At 41.7% G+C, this 25,197-nt stretch overlaps 1 protein-coding gene across 1 annotated transcript; it reads right to left on the bottom strand.

Moving 5' to 3' along the window:
• Window positions 1-215: 215 nt before the first annotated feature.
• Window positions 216-24,396, bottom strand: LOC306748074 (FERM and PDZ domain-containing protein 4-like; the record flags this gene model as incomplete). The annotated part of the gene is made up of 17 exons (XM_079231197.1): window positions 216-1,435; window positions 2,607-3,815; window positions 4,352-5,332; window positions 5,413-5,536; window positions 5,660-5,842; window positions 5,944-6,033; window positions 6,274-6,400; window positions 6,704-6,840; window positions 7,067-7,186; window positions 7,783-7,914; window positions 8,321-8,428; window positions 9,635-9,739; window positions 10,666-10,711; window positions 11,311-11,431; window positions 11,722-11,882; window positions 17,632-17,748; window positions 24,356-24,396. The coding sequence occupies 17 exons, from the start codon at window positions 24,394-24,396 to the stop codon at window positions 216-218; spliced, it is 5,022 nt and encodes a 1,673-aa protein (XP_079087323.1).
• Between the last annotated feature and the right edge of the window lie 801 nt (window positions 24,397-25,197).

Below are 25,197 nucleotides of genomic sequence, written 5' to 3'. Positions count from 1 at the left end.
ATACTTGAGAGGAGGGTCATATGTTTCTTCATAGAGGCCTTAATGTAATCTATTTAAAACTTTAATGATTCATATCATTTAATTTTTTACTTTCCATAATAAAATATTGTATATACAAGGCAAGTTTTTTTTTCACAGCAATTCACATTGGTTGTTACACCCATGTCTCTTATGTATGGCTTTAAAATCAATAATTAGGACAAAACAGTTTATTTTTAGAGCAGTGTTTTCAGTGAGGGAGTTAGTGCGTTTATAATAGCACACGTGGTGGCAGAGTGATGTGTCAATGCATTTACACTTTGGTCACTGGGGGAGCTTCCCGAAGCTGCCTCAGCAGCTTTCAGCAGACACACGTAGTTCATGACGACCTCATCCACCTTGGCGACCACCTCACGCCGCTCGCTCTCGGTGCTCAGACCTTCCATGAGTGACATGCAGGCCTGCGTTAGGCAGCAGAGTGTGTGGAAGCTGTGCGTCAGAGTGAGCAGTAACTCCTCTGGGCTGCTGTACTCCACGGCCATCCGACTGCAGGCACTGCTCAGTACTTTGGCCTGCATGAAGAGCAGCTGGGAGAACGTGTCCATGTCCGCCCCGTTGACCTCGCGTTTCTCACCTCTGGACGAGCGGCCGAGGCTGGAACGCAACACGCCGCCCATCTCTAAGGCATCCTTACGTGCAAGTGCGAACCCCGTCTGAAGGCTGTAGGTTTTTCCCTTCATTGAATTTACACAAGCGAGCCTTGCTTGGAGGCTCATATCCTTCGCAGCTGAGACCACGTTACTCTGCTCTGCTTTACAGTCAGCTTTCATGACTGTGTTTTCTTTACGATTGAAAGAAACCGACAGACCATGTGAGGGCATCTTTCTGCCTTTATCATCACAACCAGTGTTTTTCTTTCTTCGCAGGAAGCAGTGACTGAAGGGCACACGCCGCCTCCACGTAGGCCGGCGTGCATCCAGCCTGGGAGCTGTTGACTCTGGCAGCAACGGGGAGGCTCCTCTGAGTGGCCTTTTACTAGATGAATTACAGGCGACTGAACCTTGGGACTTAGGCAAGGTGTTGGCAGAGAATATCCTCTGTACGTGGGGATCTTGAGACTGGAAATTCTGACCACCACTTTTCCTTGTAAGAGTGGCTCTGGTCTTTTCTAACAGCACTTCTAAGCTCCCGGAGCTTGGCATTATGGTGCTCCACCTCCGCCTGAGCATCAAATCCCTGCGTTGCTTCCTGAGGCTGCTTGTTTTAGGGTCACATGAAGATCCGCTTGAGGGGAAGGCCAGGGCGTGTGGGTCAGGCTCTGGGCTGGCCTGTGATGGCCCACTGGGCTCTGTGCTACTTCTTAATAATGATGGTGACGTGGCTGTGGTGGTGGTACTGGTCTCATTACAGAGAGCTAAAGATGACGCTTCCCCAACCTTCTTCAGCTGTGTGCAAGCTACACTAGGGGTAGTAGGAGAACAGAGAGAACTGTTAAGCATCTCACACGTGTAAATAATCACAAATATACTTTATACGTAATTTGTAGACAGAGATGATGATTTGCATATTCTCCTGAATTTGCATACTTGTTAAAAAATATATCTTAATTCCATTCCTAAATGTACAACTAGATGGAAAGTGACACTTCTCCACAAGCTCCACAAATAATGGCAGGGATATATTTAGTAGTGGTGCTCAATTATAATTGTTTTGGCTTCCAACCCCCTTGTCAGTTTAATTTTAAAGACATTTAGAAGTCAAGGTATTTTTATATTTTCAAGATAAAATAAAGTAAAAATCATAAAACAACAGATATTTCATGTTTAAATGTGTTCTAAACATGCTAAACTAAAATGGTGAACATGGTAAAAAATATTCCTGCTTAAAGCTAGAGTTTGGTAATCTTCTAAAAATATTATTATTATTTGTTGAAATGTCCATCAAATGCAAACATCAAATGCTCTGGAAAAAAGAAGTAAAAAAGGCGGTCACAGAACTGTCTAAACCCTTCCAGTCTCTGCTTTTGGTCCAGATGAAGTGATTGGCCTAACTGCCTGTCTGCACGCACACTGATGCACACGTGCACTCATTCAACATCACTGACGTCTTCCACTGGGTGCTAGCTTGACAACTGTGGGTACTAACAATAGCCAATGTTAGTTGTTTACACTCATTATGATGCGTTTACGTTAATAATGATAATTTCGGGGGAGTGGCTTTGGTGGGAGGTGTGAAAGGAATTTAGCGACTTTTTGGCCTAGTGCTGCTCGCTACTTTGATTGGAAGAGTTGGCACCAATGAGCGAGGTTTTTCAGTATTTAAAGTCTAGTTTACTCTTGCTAGTTTAAGTATGCTAGCAATTAGCACGCCAACGCATGTGAGTTTAAGTCCAGCCTCACAGAGATGCTAGCATGTTTGTAGACTCTTCTTCTTTAGTGAAACCTATTAATGGATGAATATAACGAGGCAGATGAGAAAATGTTTGAATTATTTGTGTAAACTGACCATCTAAAATATACACCTGCCTGCATTGACTTTAAATGTCCCTTCTGTTCCTGTCATGCACGTACGTGTGTGTCTGTGTCACAGAGACAGATACGAGGGAGGGCCCTCCGGTTTAGTTTTACCTGTGGTTTCTTTAATCTTGGGCATCCGGTGACTGCCGTCTCGTGTATTCCCGAAGCCAGGCTCAGCACTGGTCGCTGCATGGATCTTCCTCAGGAGAGTGGGGTCCATGGAATGGCCAGCCCTCCCCTGACCTGGGGGCCCAAAAGCTTTCTCCTCAGCCGTTACATAAGTCAGCCCCTTGAGTGAGGACTCTGAAAGTACATGCATATTGTCTGTGGCACAAAGAGGAGAATCCATGGGAGTGACACAGCTGCTGCTGCCTGTGCTACAACCAGCGTCTATAGAGGAACATTGTGAGCTCTGGAGAGAATGAACGCCTTCACTCTGTAGCGATGACATGCGCTTGCTCACGTGGTACTCGTATGACTGTGTGATGTCGTGCTCCGACGGTGGAATCTTAACTTGCTGCTGCCCATTGTCCTGTGAAGTGGCTTCTCCTCCTGCGAGGACAGGCCCTTTGGACGGAGAATGGAGACGCTCACTTAACTGTTTACTTCTTTCACTCGAGTCCCGTTTCTCTCCCTTGACTGTCAATCTGTCTGCGTGGGAAGCCTGTGAGTCATTCACACATTCTGGAGAGAGATTTTCTGCCATTTTGTTTCCGGGCGCTCTCTGCTGCCATGTTTGATGCCCCTCTTTAAAGTGAGTTCGCCCAAGATCAAGTTGATTCATGTAGTAGGAATCTCTCACAGTGAAAGCGTTATACTTCCCAACAAGATGAGGCGGCTCTTCTCTTGCTGAGTCGTGGGAAGTCACGTGAGATCTGTCAGAGGATTCGCAGGTATCTCCTTGGATTCTGCCATCTGCCTCCCTCTGTTTTCCTCTCTGCCTGCTCATTACTGAGCCAAGGTGCATCTTAGTGAAGTATTCACTGACTGACTTTATTTCCATTGTCTCTGGCTCCATTTCACCGCCATCAGAGTGACAAATCTGGGAGGAGGCGACTGCAGATGATTTTGCCTCGTCATCCTGATGCTCCTGGGCGTTGTACTGCATGGCTCCCGCACCACCATCGCTAGGTGCAGCGGCTTCTGTCTTTTCCTCGTTCACGGCGTGGTATCCTTCTGTCATGGCCACATGCATCCTCAGGTGGTTTTCTGAGTGTCTCTGAGCAGTGGCCAGCTCGGAGCTCTCTGTCATCTCAGAGGAGTTTGTCTCGTTGCCAGAATCTGAGGACTCGGGACTAAATGCTCGAGATATTTCTACACCTGTGTACCACAGAAAGACAAAACACTTCATTAACAAGTTCATGACACACGAGAAACATCACAGATTAAAGAATGAGTGAAACAGAGTGGTAGTGACATGTAATTCAGCATGTAGGGGGGAAAAGGTGTGAATGATTACTTTGATAAATATAAATATATTAGAAATAATACATATAAAGCAAAACAAATTACAATCAAATTACAGCATCTCAAAATATTGATAGAGAACAGTCAATACTAAAAATGATCATTGCATGGATTGCTATTTGTGCTATTATGTTTTGTTTACATTTTACTATATGAGAATACAATCAAATAAAACAAATAAAATGATCAACAAAACAACAAATCATGCCAAAATGAACGATAAGGAGTGAACACAACTGTTTGTATGATCAAATGAATGAAGAAATACTCACACAAATGGAAACATAGAACAAAATGGGCTTTATTGAAAAAACAACAACAAATCAAAAGTGAATGGCTGGAACATGTGTGATGTCAATGGATGAATGTTACAATAGTGTAAGGAGAACCTGTGCTACTCTCTGACTGTGCCGGACTCTGTTCCTCAGAAGCGGCGAGGGCCTCGAGTGCCTGTAAGGTTGACACCACTGCATCGTTTAGAGGCTCCCCGTCGGCCTCTGCTCCGAGGTTGGGCACTGAATCTATGAGAGACACTGGGATGTCATTGCAGGCCCCCTGTGCCCGAGTCCCGGGCCCCTGCTGCTGTTCCTCCTCGTCAGAGCTGTCCCTGAAGCCTGGAGGAGGAGCAGCGATGGCCAGGTTAAGAGAGTGCAGAAGCACGTCATTGTCCTCCTCGTCGTTACCCTCCGGTGGCGGAGGGAGGGAAGTCAAGTCAATGATGTCATCGCTGGACCCTGAGAGCGAGAGTAACATAGGCTTGTCAATGTCACTCATCACCATGTCCTCCTCACAGCTGATGTCATCCTCGTCCTCTGCTTCATCGGTTGTCTCTGCGTAACAGATATCGTGCAGCAGCGGCTCCTCGATGCATTCAGTCGGACCAAAGATTTTGGTGGAGTACTGATAACCGTCCCCGTCTTCTATGGCATCCATCATCTTATAGTCCTCCTCAAGACGTCGATACATGTGGCTGTGATTGTCTAGAATCTCTGGGCTCTCATCCATCAGTCTCTGGTAGCCCATATTTTGGGGGTTTACACTGTCAAAGGGAGGATCTCCAAATATGAAGGAGACCTTTGCACTCCTGGAAGAGTCTTGGGGTTTGGGCCTGGGCACATTGAGGTACGTTTGGGTGCAAGGGATTCTGCAGCACTCTGCTCTCTCTGCCATGTGAATTGAGTGCTGGGCCTGGTGGATCTCAGTTATGTAAACTGGTTGGCCTTCAACTTTCCCGTGCTCAAGGTATTCGAACTCCCGGTCAGAATAATCTTGGCTGCATCTCTGGTTGTTTCGGTCTTCAAATCCTTTATGGGGTGTGCTGTATGTGCACTCAATGGCCTGGTAGGTCTGCTTTACTCTTGCTGCATGGCCTGCAAACAGAATCCAACACATTTAACTATTTAAACACAGCAAATTCTGATGAGTCATCTTGCGATCATTTCAGACATACTTGTTTCTGTGTTTTTGGCCACATTGAAGATGGAGCGCCGAGAGTCCACCAGTAATCTGTAGTAGCCAGCAGTCAAACAGGCCAGATTCATGGCATCAACAGACTCCATTAAGAGAGTGATGGGCTGTGAAAGAGGCAGATAAGCAGATGACAATAGGCGCAAAATAAAAGGGATCATAGAACTGTAGAATGATGTTATTCTAAACAGACTTGGTGCTGTGAGGGTGAAAGAAGAAGGTTTTCTAACCTTTACGTCCAGAACATGTAGCTCCACTCTCACCCGGTTCTCATCTTCTGTATACATCTCAATGCGGTTGACATGACTAAAATCAGCCAGGAGCGCCACCAGGTTTGTTTTGGTGTTAATCACATGGCTGATGCCATACTTGGGCCCCACCAGCAACGTCACTTCGGTGTGCTTCTCGCCTTGCTGTGAAAGGAAAGGGAGTGTCAGCACACGTATAACTGACCTGGCATTTTTTGGGTGTCACACACTGGCACCACATAACGTGAGGAGATGGTTTCACTCACTATTAACGTGGATTTAAAAACCCGTCCGCCATACAGCCTCAAATCGCTGAGATACTTCAGATAATGGACCTTTGCCTGCAAGGCAGTCAGCTGGAATGGGGGAGGAAACATGACACATAGGATGAAATGCAAGCTGACTATTTTACATGAGGTGTTAAAGGCAGAGTGTAATGTTCTATAAAAAAGGTGCAACATTATATGTTCAAGCCACCAACCACTGAATACTCCACTAGGTGGTAGTAAAGAGTTTTTGCAGATGTGGTGGAGGAGAAATATGTGGAAACTTACAGCTACAGAGAGAGTCAGAGATATTAATGGAACACACTCTACCTTTTTACCAGGCGGCACTAGGTTCTGGTTGGTTTTGAGGATGTGAGTGAGAGCTTTTTTGATGTTCTTCTCTTTCATGCTGGACAGCACCGCTGGAGGCAGGAACAATGCCAGGCCCCACTCCTTCCTGCAGACCCACAATTCATCACGATTAGAGGGGTCACTTAGTCAGTGTGACAAACAGTCAAGTCATCACTCTTGACTGCTGACAGAGTCACTTCACCTTGAGGTGGTACATTGATTAACTGATAGGGTACAACCAGAATAATTAACTAAGCAGGGATGTATCTTCTGGCAGTGCAGTTGCCCAACACTAGTGAGATCCTTATTGTTTTAATGTATGTGAGCATTCTGGACTAAGTAATCAAACAACAAATTACTCTATAGTTACATAATATGCACGGTGCCGTGTTAAATACAATCTACTCACTCAATATACTTTAAGGAAACTTTCTGGGACTGCTTGGTATTGATGGTTAGAATATACATTTGCAGCGCAGCCAGATGGAGGGCCGTGTCGTATTTCAGCTCTGACCCAAATCTCTCCAGTACCACATCATTACAGCTCTGGAGGAGTCGGAGAGGGAGAGGAAAGGAGCAGGTTACACTTCAACCTAAGACGACAACACTCCTACAGCAATCATGTGTTCGCTAAGGCAGTTGTCATAGACTTACGTCTCAATAAGGTTTGAGGTCTGAGGTGTTTTTAGATTGACATACTCTGATTCTTTTAAAACTTTCACCATTAACCACACTGTATGTTTAAGTGCTATCTGAATCTGGTAATATTCACCTGAACATAGAGGTACTCAAATGCTACTGCGTCTCTCCTCAGCAGGTCCACGGGATCCTTTGGGACAAAAGTGATGCGAAAAAAGCACTTCATCTTGTGTGACCCTGGCCTCTGTGTCACCTAGAGCACAAGTCACAAGATAAGGAGGGTCTTATTGGTCAAGTTTTTGCATGTGCAAACAATGAGCATTACATGCAACATTTGATATTAGGCATAACTAAAATCACGTAGTCTATCAGGAATAATAATTCAGTGATTCAATGAATAGTTTGACATTTTGGGAAATGAGCTCATCGCTTTCCGCCCAAGAGTTTTATGAGAAGATCTATGCCACTCCCAAAACTGTCCGATTAATATGTAGCTGGACCCAGGAGACGCTTGAAGACTGGAAAGAGTGGGGAGCAGCTTGCCTTGCTCTGTCCAAAGGGGAAGCAATCCACCTACCAGCACATCTGAATTAACATGTTTTATCGCTTTTAAAAAACACTCGGCAAGAAAGTGAGTTAGCATTTTTCCCACAATGTTGAACTATTTAACATTTTCATGTAAAAGCAGTCACACTGACATAGACCCTGCAGTTCTTCCCGTTTTGTCCGACAGCACAAGTACACAAATACTTATACTGGGGACAAGGGTGGTATGCTCCATCTGTTTTGTCAAGTCTCTCATTGAACTGCATCTCTCTTGTTTAGTGGCACAGAGGAGAGCTGTCTCACCTGAGTTAGCATCTCCTGCTCATGCAGGAGCATGAGTTTGCTGGCAGACCCCTCAGCTCTTTGCTCCAGCATCAGAGAGAAGTGCTCGATACTCTTAATGGATAGCTTTTCTTGCAGGGTCAAAATGACATCCTTTCACAAATGCAAAATCATAGTTAATACAATATGAGAACCGTGCAGATGCAGAAGCCTGTTTGTGTTCAGCTCAATGCCCAAACCATGAATAATTTTCACGGCTGAACACGTGCAAAAACATTAACTGAACACACCATCAGAATTTTAACTGGAATATTCAAAAGGAAGACAATGTAAACTGCTGACCAAGCTCTCCCTGATGCACAGACAATTCAGTTCAAAATGCTTTTTGGTTGAATCATGTTTTCTGTGCAGGTAAGGTTCTGAAGGCCGTAGTGAAGGGAGGAGTTTGCACTTTATAATGTGCAGTGCAACTGTGAATAACATTCAACATTTAAACCGAATATCACTTTGGATTACGCAACTGAATTTCATAGCGAAGCAATCTCTGCATGACACCTACCTTAATGGATGTGCTGCTGTCAAATTTAAATGATTTAGTCTGCCCGTTCTCCAGGTACACCTTCAGAACATTTGGCATAAAGAGAAGAGAGTTGTCCTTCACCGTTTCCTGAGGATAAGAATCATTTGATCAACTAATCTCACTTTTTTCAAATTGATAGATGTTTGTGTACTGTCGTTAAATCTGAGGTTAGCAAACATTTCACAACAACCTTTCAGCATATTGGGATTCAAGTATTACCCCATGGCAAAAAAACGTGAGTATTTGGAAATATAGCCCTCATCCTGTAGCTCTCCCCTCCCACACAGTAACCTGTACGAGTTCTAGTCATTCATATCAAACATTATCACGATCATGGTTGTGATCCTGATGCTATTAAAGAGCGGTAATTCAATAAGAATAACCATCCTGTTTTCTTTGCAAACTTGTGAGCCTGTAAATGGAATTCTTGCCCTATGACGCCAAACACAAACTCTCTACACCAGCTTTAATGTGCATGAGAGGAAAATGCTGCAATTAGAAGACCCTTGGGAGAAAATGATTGCACATTCAAGAACTCCATATTGAAGTAACTCTGATGATTAAAGGGAAATGAAAGAAGTAGTTCTACACTTTGCTTTCTTGCTGAAATGAGAGGATTGATACACTTTCATATCTGTATGGTAACTATGAAACTACAACCAGAAGATGGTTAGCTTAGCGCCCCTTAGCTTAATAATATTTATCTCAGTATGTGAGCTTTCAAATGTGCTGTTTGGCAAATTGTTGTGTTACCATTGGACATATCCAGGCCAACTGTTTCCCCCTGCTTCCAGTTTGTAATGCTAAGCTAAGCTCATATAATCAGATAATGTATGTGAGTGGTATTGATTTTCTCATCCAACTCTCAGCAAGAAAGCAAATTAGCATATGTCAAACTATTTCCACATTTTTCATTGCGCTAAAATTGTAATGTAAGTAATACAAAGTAACTGACATCACTGATGAATCTTCTTTAATAATCACTTTCTGGTATTGTACAATGCTGTCCTTTTTGCTCAGAGGATAAAAGTCTTCTTACTTAGTAGTTGCTCTCTAAAAATCCTCTTCTTTGTGTGACACTCTGTGAGTGTCCCCCTTTTTATGTCAATCATAGCCACATGCTCCATTTCTTCCCAGAGATAAAAAGAAATAAGTGGAGGATGTGGATTTTTTTGCTCATGCTAGTCTTTATTTTACCATTAGGGATATCCGATATTTTTACTCTGCTCTACGTAACATTTTAGAGTTCAAGTATGCCGCTGTTCAAACCTAGATGTGTACAGTGTGACTTACGGGGACCTGGCCATTGATGATAACCTCTTCAGCGAAGCGGACTTTAACAGGATTAGTCTTTAACTTGGCCTTTTTGGCTGCGCTGATGAATGCCGATTTGGGTGACTTTTGGAGGGAAAAAAAGAAGAAAAAGCAGATTCAAAGGACAATCAGGTCTTTTATAGATGAGTCATGTATTTTTCCAGCTCCACACAATTCAAGGACATGTTCCCTTCTTGAAATATGACAACCTCCCATTTCTCCACTCAGTGCTGATGCAATTAGAGGCTCTGTGTAAGGGCATGAAGGGACGACGCACTCACTGCCAGTGTGTCATTGAGGCAAAGAAACGCCTGGTAAACGGAAGCAATTACAGGCTGGATTAAAAGAGCTGCTTGGGAATACTACTCCTATGTTTTTCTGCAAATTAAATCCTTTTTTCCAAGTTAAGCCATATGTTAAGTGTTTCATCACGATGAGCCTTTAAACACTATGATACTGAACAAAGTGATTTATTTAAATGCACAATGAATGGGGTATTGAGAAATGAAAATGTTGCATTGTATAACACCAAAGTTATTGTCATGGTGAACAGAGATTTATCCAAACCACTTCATAATCTATGTTGTTTTCTATGAGCACACTCTTATGATTTGATCTATCTTTAGAAGGAATACAAGTAGAATTCACATTTCTACTGACTTATTTTGTGAACTGTAAACAAAAGTCGGATTTATGCTGCTGGCGCTGTTTGTTCACAACCATCTGGTGCTCCTTGACTCCAGTAAATGTTGATGTGGAAGGTTCAGCTGAGGTCTTGCGAGGATCTGACGCTACCACATGAGAAGACTTGAAATGACTGCAGCAATTGGACCCTTTGAGTTAGTGGGACTGTAACACTCAGCTAGCGCATTATGAATACTGTGCCAACAAAAGCATATGGCGTGATTAATGACTTGCTTTCATGGAGTCAACAAAATAATCAGTTTCAAACACTGAAATGGCCAATTGTATTGTACTCTATTTCACTCACAGTGGATTGAGAAACTTACTGGGTATGGCTGAACGACGCTCAACACTATGGATTCCTTGCAACTCCTGCCAAAACAACAAGAAACAAAAAGGATTATGTGGTTAAGGGACATCTGGAAATGTAGCAGTTTTCTTCTAGTTATTGTTATTCTTAGGATATCATGGTGTATGGTAGCATGAGGAACATTGTGTCCCGGTGATGCTCCTGGCAGCTCTGTATTGCAGACTTTTACTGCAGAGGTCAACCCCACTCAAGGCCAAAAGAGCTGGGAAGGAGAGGCCACACTAATGGTGCGCAGGTCATGCCAAATACTCACAAACAGCCACTCAGCTGTATTAGTGTTATTTCTTTAATGAGACACCTAAAAAAAAAAAACCATCAACACCAACATACAGCTAAGTCATGGTGAATGAAACAGGTTGCTACGATAATGTCATATCTGTCCTGCTGAAATATTTGGTTTTAGCTAATCAATAAAACAAATTATTCTGGGTAGGGAGTTGAGGAAGTATTTTTTTTTTACTGTTGATCAGTGTAAAAACACATTACATCTACTTTTTACACTGTTGTAAGACAGTCAATTATGAAAACCTCAACCAAGTTATTTAATGGGCACTATACACTTATCAACAACAGGTTCAACAGCAGGCAAACGACATCTCACCTTCGTGTGTTGTCATACCTGACAAGGTCAATGACCCTCTCCCTGGGTGCTGAACTGACTGGCTCATCATTAATCATCATGATCTCGTCTCCTGGGATCAGCCGGCCTTCTGACGGACCCCCTGTCAACACAAACCAAACAAGAGTTAAGTGGTACAAGCTGTGCACAGTCATGCCATCATTCTTGATTGTCTTGGTTTCCTGGCTCAATTCTATAATGAATGCTTACTCATTGATATTTGTTCAAATCAATGAATCATCCACAAATAACAGCCAGAGAGGGTTGTCCTCTGTCCTTTCTGGCTGCTTTTTAGGAGGATTTCATTTGCTTCGGGGGAATATGTTGATAATGGCCATGGATCGGATGAGTCACTGTTGTATTAGAGCTCACTGTACAGCTGGGGCACTTTACCTGGTGTGACTGAGCGGACCACCACAGGTTTCTCACTGCCTGCTACAAATCCAAAGCCAAGCACTGGGTCTCGTCTCATCTCCACCTTCCGGGGCGCTGGTGGCACAAACCTGTCCCCGTCCAGACGAACCTCATCCAAAGAGCTGCTCTGGGAGACGTGGCTGTGGGAAGAATAAAAAGCACATTTCCCTTCATCAGCTTCATGCTGGTGGTTTTTGTTTCAATTTAAAGCAATGCTTTTTTTAATGCAGTGCTGTGTTGCCACTGTTGGTGTATCAAGGAAACAGAAATGTCAAATTTGCATTTCACTATGATACACTTAAACATTGTAATACTTTAAAAATGGCATTGGTAATGTTGTTTTGAAAATGAATTAGGTACTTACACCACCAAGCAATACATTTGACAGTCAGACAATCGCGACATTTGAAGACACAACCCTAGACTCTGGGAACTTGTCATGATCTAAAATATTAAAAATAGCAATGCTTATCAAATATAACCACGAAAAAAGCATCATCTTAAAGAGCCAATGACAACTGCAGCGCAGCAATGAAACAGATGTTTAAAGATGTAAACAAAGGTGACAGCAATAGAGGTCACCACTAACTGTACAGAACATGGTTGTTTACCTAAATCCCTAAAAATGTTTAGACAAGATGCAAGATATTGTTTTAAAATAAGGACCAAGTGCAATGCTGCAAAAATAGAACATGTGGGCGCTGGTAATCAGGCTGCAATGTTTGTATTCTCACATTGCAGATATCCACTGTGTGCTTTACAAAGAGCAATTGCAATTTTCTGTGGTATTCATATTGTTATGCGTTACAGAATAGGCTTTTGCTTTGCCATTGCCACACTAATGATGCAGGACAGGTATGGTGTGCAGTGTGCTGTTGAGATTTGCAAATTTGCTATCTTGATGACTGTAAACCAAGACAGCAGGCTTTCTACCTTATTTAACCATTTCAGTTAACCTGATAAATGCATTTTTCCTCTGCCCTTCCAATCCAGTTATTATTCTCTTCTTGACCTCAAAAGACGATGCAGACACTGTGTGTGCTTTCACATGTTCTGTGATCAAAGTTTTACAGCGTTTCTCATTTTTCTCTGGCTGCAAAGGCAGTAGCAGCTCCATATGGTGCCAACAATGTTGGTTAATTAAAGCCGTGGGCAGACAGTGTGTAATTCACAGTTGTTCTTGACACATGTACTATTCACCACTAAATACTAACAATTAATCTTCTGTGGCACAAAGACACAGCGTGATCTGTCAATCGCAATCTCGATACTACAAAAAAATAAAACATGTTCCACAAGATGGTCAAAGCTAAGTGATTGTCAACTGAGATTTTGGAGGAGGATTCAACAATTCTCTCCCAGAGCTATAAACCACACAAAAAAAAAAAAAAAAAATCACCAACAACCAAATGCAGCTGCTGAATAGATAACGACTGATGACAAGCTTTTTTTGTGGTCACATCAGTGCTGAACTAAAAGTGAACCTGATCTCTGTGAGGGTTCCACAAACATCTTTTACAACGTACTAAGACTTATAGAGAGATAGATCAATATTACCACAGTCTGTAAACATTGACTTTACTAGCCAGTTCTAGTAAAACGGGGCCTTTATTGTTTGCCGTGTGGTTAAAAGGTCTACAGTACATCGCTACAGTGGGAACAGGCTTGAAATGATGCACCTAAATCTTATTCTACAATGTATGTCAAACTGTACAAAGATGCTCTAAATTAACCAAATAGTTTCCTCTTTTCGTTCCAGCTGAACATGTAGTCTGATATAAAAGGAGCTACACTGATCTATAGAAGGTAATACAACAACTGGCCATTATTGAAGATGCATATTGATGCTTGGCATTGTCTTTAATTTGAAGAGCGGCTACTGTACCACCTATTGAAGATTTCTCATAATGAAGACATTTGACATAAATCCGATCGCATCCCGTCAAAAGGAAATGTTTTGTATCTTTCTTCTCATTTCTTTGTTTTACTTCGTATGCTCTTGTCATGTGAAAAGACGGACCAATGAGTGGGACAAATGGTAAGTTATACTGTGCATTACTTAAAAAGTAATAAAACAAATCTTCATGGGAAAGCTTGTCTGTTTTTACAGTAACAAATTCATCTTGGTGTGAATCCCAATGACACACGGATGCTGGCAATTCTGTTCATTAAGCAAATGCCTCAAAATTAATGTGCTTCTGATTCAATTTAAACGATAATGACTATAATAACTATCAGTTTTGAAAGAGAGGCATATTAGTCAAATGGAGTAACAAAGAGTTAAATTGAAATTAATTTAACAATAATTTGGAACATCCATTAAAAGATGAGTTTAACAAATGGTCAAATAAACACAGAAGCCTCTAATTTCACGGCAGTGTGGTAAGTAATGTGAGCAGAGCGACTGAAAGCAGTATGTGCAAAGCCTGCGGTAACAAGACTAAAAAGGTGGAGCTAATTGAAAATAATGAGCTGAGTGGGTTGTCCCTGAGGTCATTTAGGAGAAAACACTGACTGCGTTTCAAATCGCATATTTTTCTTTTCACTTTTAGTACTTACTGTAGCTGCCCTTAAAAAAGTATGCACTGTTGCATGCATTATATGTACAATTGGGACATGCTGTTTTGTCATAATAAAGCGCCATGAAATGTAGCCCTCTTGATCATACATCCATCACAGTCGGTCAACGAGCTGTGCTGTCAACATATCTTTATCAACGTATTTATATTGGTGTATTTGTGTATGGATGTCTGTGGATGTCTTGGAAGACGGGGTTGGAGGAGATGGACAGGAACTCTACTCAACTGTATGTTCAAGTTGTATTCGTCTTTTGTGATAAATTGGAAAAATAAAAAAAAGACATTCACTAAAGAAATAAGTCATTTCTCTGTGTCTCAGTCAATGTGACGTATCTTCCTCTGCACAGAGGATTGTGGGTCGGAAAAGCCAGAAAAGCATGTTGTCTTGCATACTGCCAAATACACCCCAATGCAGTACAAATCCTGGTATTTTTGGCATACTACATTTGGCATACTTTGTATTGAGACAAACAATATTTTTTCTGGCTTCCTAAATAGTATTGAAATATTGGTATTGGAACGCACCCTTTCATTTCATCATCCTGAAAATAGGAAAACGTGTTAATAAGTTAAAATAGGCTTGGTTTAATTTGGCAGCTTTATTAACAAATACCTATAAAAAAAGAAAAATTGTCCTGAAATTATATTTATCTGACATGAAAGCGGCAGGATATGTGTTGTCTTGTACACAACTGCAGACAAATGCAAAGGGTAGGAAATGCTGTACAGACTCATACAGACTCAATACATATATAAAAGCTAAGCACAAGCTTACCAACTTCATTATTTCAGGCCCTGTGCACAGGAATGTTCCCATATTACTGTCTTTGATTATGCAATATGATATCTTTCTCATATCATGTCAGCATACTATTATAGGTATCCAGAGGCTTTCTAGATAATACTGGAGTAGCCAAATATTCATAACACACCCACTTAAATATTTGCACGCCCAGTCTGGCAATGTGGCACAAACAGAACAACACACCGGCATGGCACCGGCACTTACTGTCAGTTGAAGCGAGACGGCCAGAAAATTAAATGATTTTTAATTGGTGCAATTTACAAAATTGACAATTTTTACAAATTGCGTTGTAATTGCACCATTAACAGGTATTTGAATGTACCAAATAGTTTTCTAAACGTATCAGTTAACTATTTAATTCTATAATTGAAGATTCAAGCCCAAAATGAGTTCAGTGGACACTCAAGCCTCCACACAAAGAGACAGAGAGCTCCACCCCCAATGACTTATATAATTAATTGCAATGCTTCTTAAAATGACATTTTGTCTTCACCTTTGTCCCCCCCAACATTAAAACACGGCATTTGCTTCAGTATTTAAACGACAACTCATTAGCGCACAGTGAACGCTATCACTTTACATTTCTGAAGGTCCTTCGAAGACACATTTAGTTTGGATTTATGTGTCAGTTTTATCTCTCAAATGACAAACGACAAATGACAGATGTGCACAAATCAAAACCATATGGACCTGCGCATTCAGGAAGAGTCCTATCCCCTCCCCTACACGCCACCTGCTAAACATGGCTGGATTCCCATTGTGCAGACAGCCATGCATCTAATGGTCCCTAATCATGCTCATTAGCTACTAGCGTAGCTGCACAACACTCTATACAGCAATCACGAGCTGCACTGTGAGCTATGTAGTTAACAAGATGAACAAAAATGAAGAGCAAGACATGCTGGCTTGACTATGGCTGTATAAACTAAAACGACTGTTTTCACTGTTGTTTCCTAAAAGCATATTTTGGACAAAGTGGAGTAAGCTCATTACCAAAAGCAATATCCTGCTTCTCTTGTTCTGAAAGCCTGCTCTAACACAGCTCACAACTTGTTAGTGCTGAGGCGGTTATATTTGTCCTGCATGGAACGCAATCTTTATTTAAAATAACGCAATCACAGTCAGTTTGTATTGGCATATTTATTTGCTGTGTCACTCCTCCTTGCAGGCGACTGGCTGCTGTGAATTTTCTAAACCTCCCAAATAGAGATGTAGTTTTTTCTAATACATGTGGGCTTAATGTCGTCAATTTTAAGTACTGGTGGCACATTTCACTTTGACATCTTTGTGTACTGTGAAAAGAAATTGCCATCCTGCCATCTCATTCTCAGTCATAACAAAGAAGAAGTCTCTATTCAATCTGTCATTTTCCCAATATTTATCTACTCTGTTGAACAATCTCTCTAAGTCTCTAAACTAAACTACATCTATGTTAAATGTCTTGTGTCAGTGTAAATATTAAATAGTTACTGCTTTATTCATGTGCTCCTGTCACGCAGACTAGACATGTGTTACGAGAAATATAACAATTTAGTATCAGCACCCTGGAGCCTTGACAAACTCAGATGACCATGGACAGTCACAGAAGCATTTGATTATTTATGAGTCTTCCTCAAATTTAGAAAGCTATGAAGCCAAAACAGCCTCCGTGATCTGCCTCATCCAGACACATTCTCTGCATCCAGCACTTTCACCGCTCCTTGCTTCTTATGTAACTCCTCTGACATCACGCTTCTCATGCTATAACCCATGTGTGACAAGTACTCACCTTCTAACTACACAGATTAGAGAGATGCATCTATGACATAAAAATACCGTGCACGTTATTGCATTATAATGCATGTTATAATTAATTATATGTTTACAAATGAAAGGAGCAAACCTTTAGCAAACAGACATAATCTAGTATGCTCAGTGGTTCGTGAGTGCAGCAATATTTTTAGTTTTAGTATAAATGCATATTACATCTCAAGAAAAATAGAGGAAAGCCCAGCTGAATCAACAGAACAGACAAAACTAGCAAAAACACTCACGTGTCACATTAGAATATGTGCACAAAACTATATAGACAACCAGTGCAGAGCTTCTTTTTACCTGCCTGTACAGATATCCAGAAGTGCCAATTACAAAGGATCAATTAGGCCGATGACACACTACAACCCAGCATCCTCTGGGGGACGTGCAGACGCTCAGATCAAAACAAGTCCCTGCACAGGTGAATCTCTTCCTCGGCGGCAGCGTGCACACACTCTCAAAAGCCCTCTTCTGCATTTGGGAGGCTGCATGAGGAGTGTTGTGGGTGTGTGAGAGAGAGAGAGAGAGGGAGAGTAGGCAGGGGCAGAGTGTGCGCAGCAGCGGAGGGAACAGAGAATCAGTATTCTGAAGGCACAGATAGAGACAGTGGAGGCAGTGACGTGGCTGGAATAATCACAGGTTGGCAACGCGTCTGAAACATCTGGGACAGAGAAAGCTCCCCCTCTGTTTCTTTAAACACAGGGCACTTACTTGATGTAGCAGTCACGCCCCTCTCTATTGGTACCCATGTCCCATCCATTGGGGGGTCCCTGTGATGCACTCCAGGTCCCTGAAGGGGGCGGCCAGCCTGAGGATTTGGTCCTGTGGCTGCAGAGGAAGAAAGGGATGAGAAATGTAGTATTGATCAACTTTATATCAAACCATGCATAACACCTATCTTATCAAGCCCAGAGTTTATATGATGAATTAGTTAATCTCACTCTAAGATAAACCCCAAATTATATTTTTGTCATAAAGTTATTTAGATCATAGTGGAAATAAAAGAGTCGTGGGCTGATATGAAGTGATTCAACCCAAGCGATAACAGACAGTCTGATTCCAGCGTGATAATCAATGTTCCATAGCTGCAGCTCACTCAGTGAATACAAATCTAATTAATTACGTAAGCTCTACACACAGGCAGAGTTGTCATGCCTCAATCTTGTGCTTTATGAGGCATGAAAATTGTTTTATTTCTAGATGTCAGCATATTATTTATAAAAGAAGCCCCAAGGAATGTTCTGGTCATTTGATTTGCTCAATGCCGAGATAATCTGATGAAGTTTACCAGAGAATATAAACCAGCTATAACAATCATTGTACTCTATTGTATGAAAGGCCGAGCTTTGATTAATAAAAAAAGATTTTCCGATTCTACCAACATACCACAATTCTTTGTAGCCTTTTCCCTGTGCTACAAGTTGGCATTATTATCATTAGTATTTAGAGGAATTGTAATTGGTTAAATGTTTTCTGTGTCTTTTTGTCTGCACCCTCCTTCTCGTCTTCCCTTTATCTCGGTCTTTCTGTCTGCACACTGGTGATGCTATGAAAGCGGTGGCAGTAAGTTATGTCACTTCAAAGGCTTGTCTGCCGTGTAACAGGGCTCTTCACATTCATTATTCAAAGCTCCTCTTTATTTCGCTCTAAACATTTCCCCAGTTACTGTACGATGATAATAAATTGAGTGCAGGGCGCTTGTATCTGCATGAGGCTGTGTTAGCGTGGGTGTACCCAGGAACACATCGCTCTGTATGGGCCAATTTCACAAGGTATTCATAAAATATTAATAATATTAAAATATTTGTATTAATATTAATACAATATTGCCAACTCATCGACACAATGTATGAGCTGAGAGAAGGGTTACAAACTATTCTGAAGCTATTCAGTGCAAGCGTGAGGCACTTGGTTAAAAAATAATGCAACCTAAGCCGAAGTGTATTCTGGGTTCAACAAAACACACGTAAGTGCTACTGGATGCATTAAATCATAACAAATTCCTCAAAGAGCATTATGCTGTTGCTGAAAATTGTGTTTTTCTTTTGTGAACTACATTTGAAGTTGGGCTTTGAACACAGGAAGTAATCTTTCTTTCTCTCCCAACACAGTGGTGTGTTTGGTGGATATTAGTGTTTCCACATGGATATGGATTTATCTGACCTACAGTACATTAGCTTGGAGCAGGCCTCACTGGGGTATATTTAGAACACATTTCCTGTAGCTCAAAAGATGTGTGTGGACACAGCTGGATACTGTCTGACATTTTTGGAGCCAAGTTCACCTCATTGATGAGTCCTATGGTGCCCTCCATTTCAACCCTTGGGGTAAAGCTAACAGCCATGTTAACATGAGCAGTGTTGGATGTTGCAGATTTACACATTAAAGTCAAAGAGTTGCATGTATTAAAAAGGTCAAAGTATTGTAGCATATGCATATTATTATTTAATGAGAGTATGTCTGCAGTATTACACCTTTGGCAATGACATTTCTCCAAAGGTCTATACGTAATAATGCATATGTACTTACAGTTCCAGATGCTGTGCCTTCGAAATATCTTTCTGAACTGAAAATTTCCACAAAATCCATTTTCTGTCATTCAGCAACAATGTGTCCTAATGGCACAGTCATAAATACTGTGATCTTTGATTTATTTTGTCTGCAGCCGGGAGGTGCATTATGCCACTGAGTCGCAGCACTCCAACGTACAGAGTGGCTGAAAAGGTTTGCACTGGTGGACATCGAAACTGATCCTTAGCTAGCATTAATAAATCATGCCTGCACAGTCGCATCGGACTAAGTAATCGAGCGCCAAGTGGGCAAGCCATGTTACACAATGCATTATCAGTTACCCAAGAGTCAGAGGGAGGACAATTAGAATGACAAGTTGGAATCAAATGTAATTTATTTCAGGATACATCGTACTAAAACTACAAAATGCATCATGACTCCCAACAAAAAAAAAGTAAAGTGAAACCATAGTAAAGTATAAGCCTTTGTTACCACAGCAACTAACATCAAGGTTTGACCATCTGATTTGGAAGAGTACACACAATTTAATTCAAAGGCTTCATTTTGAGCAGTGCAGTGGTAGATTATGTCATACAACTTCATCAATAATAAGTACGATATACGTCTAATTGTATCTGCAAGATGGGGAAACGATCACTTCTCAGTCCTTCATAAAAATTGCATGAACAATGTGATCCCTGGTTTATCACAGGAGTTCACTTTCGCTTTCATCTCTCTGAATACACGGTAGTCATGAGAAGCATTCTGGTGTGTTATGAAGGCTGAAATCCTGTTAAAGCAGGGAGTAACTATGCATTATAGACAAGCCGCAGCAACGAAGAGCACATTCCAACACAGACACTAGTTTGAATAATTTAAATTGACAACCTCCATGAGGGTTGGCTATATGAAACCCCACTCCGGTGCCACATGCCTGCCATTACGCGTATTGAGAATTAAACAAGTGTAATTTTTCAAGAGGTTTTCAGAAGAGATGGCGTCAATGACTCTCATTTGCAACATTTTTACCTACATCTACATGCTCATTGCTCGAGTACCAGGCTCAGCATTTTCTTCCCAGAATGCACTTGGCGAGAGATGGGGAAACATGATCCCGGACAGGGTCAGAGAGCCATATTAATATACATTTTTACTTTACATATGCCATCATCAATCATGTGTGTGATCGAGACACCCAGTCTCATATGATTGAATGTATTAACAGGCTATTTTCATGTTTCTTCTGCATAAATACAAACATAAATAAACACTGAATACAATCACATTGTCACAACACAGAACTTTAAAGAAAGAATAATTTAAATCGTTGTGAATTTCTTGATTCCACTGCATGTTGTGGACGTGAAATCAGTAATAATCGCGTGCTCTCCACTCCACTGTCTACGTTATTACCACTGAACACACACCCAACTTATCACCAAGTTGAATACAAATAAAGCATATTTTTTCAACTCTCCTTGTGTGACAGGCAGTGAAGGGTTTTCCAGTGTGACTTTAAATACATGCCTCACGGTGCTCTTGAGTTAAACAGACACGTCCATGCAGAGATAGGTCGCTAATGTGATTCTGTTTGATATGAAAGCTGTGGAGAATAGACACCCGATGAGATGACCATCTCCAGGGAGGAGCAGAGCAGAGAAGTGCTCAGACACAGAGGAACCTCTCTGATTAAAGGCCTTATTCCTCCACACCTCTTTACACCGCCTCCATCCTGAGGATGGAAAAAAAACAAAACATTGCCTTTTGTTTTAGAAAACATCTGCCCTCTGCTTGACTTCTTCAGCCACCACTTTGGCTCGGATGCTTCAGTCACCAGGCGGCACAATAGCACATGATTTTGTCGGTGATTTCGAAAATATTGCTGACCATGTAGTAACACTAAATTGCTCAATTTCATGCTGTTCTTGCCCATTGTGTGACTAACATATCACAATGTTTTGTCCACTTTACATTTGACATCAGAGAAGGAAACACTGTGTTTTCCTGATTTGCAGGAAAGCCCTTCAACTATCAAATCAGCCTGGGTGATTATAATTAGTAGTAACACTCTTGAGAATAAGAGTGTCTATTTTCCCCATTATTTTGTCAGAATATTGTATTTCTGTATTTGTCTTTGGAAGCACTGATATTGTTGCCATGGGCAACTGCACTATCCTGAGCGGCTCTCTGGTGCCTCTATATAGAAAGGGTTTTGGTTAGTTAATCTCCTCGGGGTGGGAATAAACAGCATCTGGGAAGCTGGCCACCCGCTATGATCCTCCTGCTACTTTACCGTGCATGTGTAAGTTAACCTCACATTCAACCTGAATCTAGTTTACCTGTAAAGCGGAAAAAGCACCGTATAGCCTGCTGCAGCACTGAGTGCAGAAATTAGTTGTGTGTGATTGCACACACACACACACACACACACACACACACACACACACACACACACACACACACACACACACACACACACACACACACACACTACATTTCTCATAAAAACGTATGCAAGACATCAGTGTTTTTGTGATTATTTCATTAGTACTCTGCATTTTCCCCAGGCCTCCTTTGCTCTGCAGTACTCTGTGTAAAATATCAACTAAATATAGTGATGAATTCACCCTGTGGGCACTGAACTAGACTTAGATTCTCCTTCACCTCATTGTGTTACTCGCTGCTTTTATGCTAAAAGCTCTAAAGGACAGAACAAAATAAATGGTTGCCTGAGACCTCGTCCACCAGCCAGCTGGCTCCCATTTCAGACCCTGAGCCATTTCTGATCTACTCATCCCTGAGAGTTTCTGATTTGAACGGCTAAGAATGTCAGATCTTTTGGTCTTTGTGTACTCTGATGAACATTTAGGCTAATCAATTTGTGTTCAGACCAGTGATTTCCTGTGCAAAAAGTTTGCAGTAAAAACATGTCGAACAAAGGCGTGCATAATAGATTTTTTAAGAAAAACACAGCCAGGAAGGAAGTCACGCAGTTCAATTAAATTAGCTTGAACTGTTCACCATATTCATGTTGAGACAAAATCTCGCCAAAGACATCCAGAAGAAAACGCTTCCAGTAACACGTTTAATAAACACAGCTATCTTTTACATAATGCGGTCATCATCACACAATAACAAATAATCCAAACCTTTATGCCATGCTAAGTAATCACCTCCACATACAGACAGTATAGCAACCCTACTGAGTCAGACAACCACTATGATTATGTGGTAATTGACACTTCTTTCATAAATGCTCATAAGTATTAAAAGTGTAACAGCACTTCCAGCTAAGTTAACTAAAAGTTATACACGTAAAGATCAAAATAGAGCCCTGTAACTTTGGTCAAATGATTCAAACCTGTTTTTTTAGACACATGAAGACAGAGGGGGAGAGTTTGTTATCGTTCTATCTTTTTTTGCTAGAGTTAAAAACAACAAACAATGAAGAAAATGAAATCAAGAGTATGCTTTTGTCTCTGACAGCAGACACGTCTGGGAGGCAGGAGGAAGAGACAATGAGGGTAAACGTTCCCTTTCTTGTACATCTCTAAATAGTGGGTTTCTCTGGAGCTTTAGCAAAACAGCATCAGGATGACTTGAATTCATGCTGGCAGCTTCGAGGGAGAAAGCAACATAAAAAAGCCAGTGTGGCAATGGTAACCCATAATCAGGGACAGCGTTGTGGGGCATTTATTAACAGTGACAAGAGTCAGTGACGTTGGTGGTCCACTGAGAGCCGCATCATAAATGCTGCCGTGAAGGGATACTAACTGGAAAACAACAGTCCTGTTACATGCCTGATTTACTGCAAGAATGTTAGAAAAGGGAAGCAAGAAAGAAACTAAATACTGATCTGCCATTCTACAGTAAATTGCGGTCATTGTTGGTCTTTCTTTCCATCTAATAAAAACAAAAAACTAATGAAGAATATGCCAGTGCAGTCCGTTGATGACTCACAATGGAAATGAAATGCACTGAATGTGCTCTCTTGTGACACACAGTATATTATTTAATCATTCCCATGCTCAGCTGTTCCCACCACCAGTTGTCTGGAGTGTTTCTGATGGAGCCAAATCCTCTCGAAGGATTACTGTCCACTGGGGCATATCAACTCAATCTAGCAGACCCATGGGTGCATAAGGTGAGGCGTCTGCCCAGGCAATAAATTAATTCCTCATTGTTAATTGAATGTATACTTCAAATACCAAATACTTGTCACTGTTGTAAAGAGAAACAAAAAACACACACATCACATTTTCAGTTCTTTCTTACACTCAAAGTTGCCATAAGAATAAGAATGTCAACTTCAATGTATAGTTTTTTTTGTTCTATTTCATTGTCAAACTGTCACTGCAATTTAAAAAAAATGTTCATCCTCCTGTTCTGGCCATAGGATTGTGAACTTGACCGTTTATATTAAATGACCAAGCTTGATATCTTGTCATTACACAACCAAAATAGGATGTTGGAAAATGACTCGCACCACTACTGTGAATTGTTAATCATTACCTGTGGCCCTTTGCCTGAAGTGATTTAAAATCTAAAACAACTGCAGTTCATCTTTGTAGTGATTCAGAACATGTGTGGTTTCATGACACCACATAAAGCAAGAAACCATGACTACTGTCTGCAGTATAATAAATTCATGAACTTAGATAGAGACAGTTTAGATGCATGAACCGCATTCGCTTCTGCATCCACCCCCACTGCCATCTCCCTCACTTGCTCATTCCTTTCACATCATACATGACTGCATAACTTGCTCCCTTGAGCAATCAATAACTCAGCATTTTATTCACCCCGCTCCACATGTGATTCCTGTGTCACCCTCTAAATTGTACGTCACAAAACACCACCAGAGAACGGACAGGCACATACACAGATGGGCACATACATACATAGCAGCATCCATCGGACTCACCCTGACAGCTTTGGCATCTTCACAAAGCTGAACACATCCATGTATGCTGCAGACTGCAGTCCAAGCTACACATTTATCATCTACTTCACTCCGGCTCCATTGTACAACACTGTCTTTGGCAGCGAGGAATAAATAATTCAGGAAAAAAAGTGGAGCTTCCACAAGTCAGGTGGAGAGATTAGTCCTGTTGTCTGGGCTTCTGCATGGCTGAGTGATTGCTGTGTCCTCGCCTCAGCAGCGCAAATCCACAGCCCATGGAAAAGGATCTGGCAGAGCAGCTTCCCCCGGTTACATCCTTCAAAGCATGCCTCTGTTAGCTGCGTTAAGCCACCTTCATTTAATTTCCATCGCGGTGGAATGATGTGCGGGAGCCGCACAGTAACAACAGCTTTGGAGAGAGGCAGAAAGCGCCAGGAGCAGAGAGAGGGAGGGAGGGACAGGGGTGGCGATGGTAGTGGGAGATGAGAGTGGAAGAGAGAGGAAAGAGGAATGTGAGAGGGTTTCGAGTACGTGTATGGCAGCAAGGGCCACACAGATTACTACTAAAGGAGGCAGCCAGCTCCCAAGAATTCCCCAAAGGCTAGCCTCATCAATCCCCAACCATGTGGTGTGTTTGCAGCAAGCGGGAAAAAGGCTGAACAGGATGAGAGAGAGGACATGACCGAGACACGCTGCGTGATGTGCTCATAAAGTGTGAAAGCAACAGGGGGTCAGTGAAAGCAGCAGGAGAGACAGGAGGACCTAATGTGTCCCCCTCCCCAGCGGAGGTCTCTGCCTTACAGCTGCACATTAGGATGCCCATACTGTACACTGCATTTGTTTTGACCTTTCCAAACAGTTCA

Source organism: Taurulus bubalis, assembly GCF_910589615.1.
Source record: "Taurulus bubalis genome assembly, chromosome: 15".
Taxonomy (NCBI): Eukaryota; Metazoa; Chordata; class Actinopteri; order Perciformes; family Cottidae; genus Taurulus; species Taurulus bubalis.
This window is presented reverse-complemented; position numbering and strand designations above follow the sequence as displayed.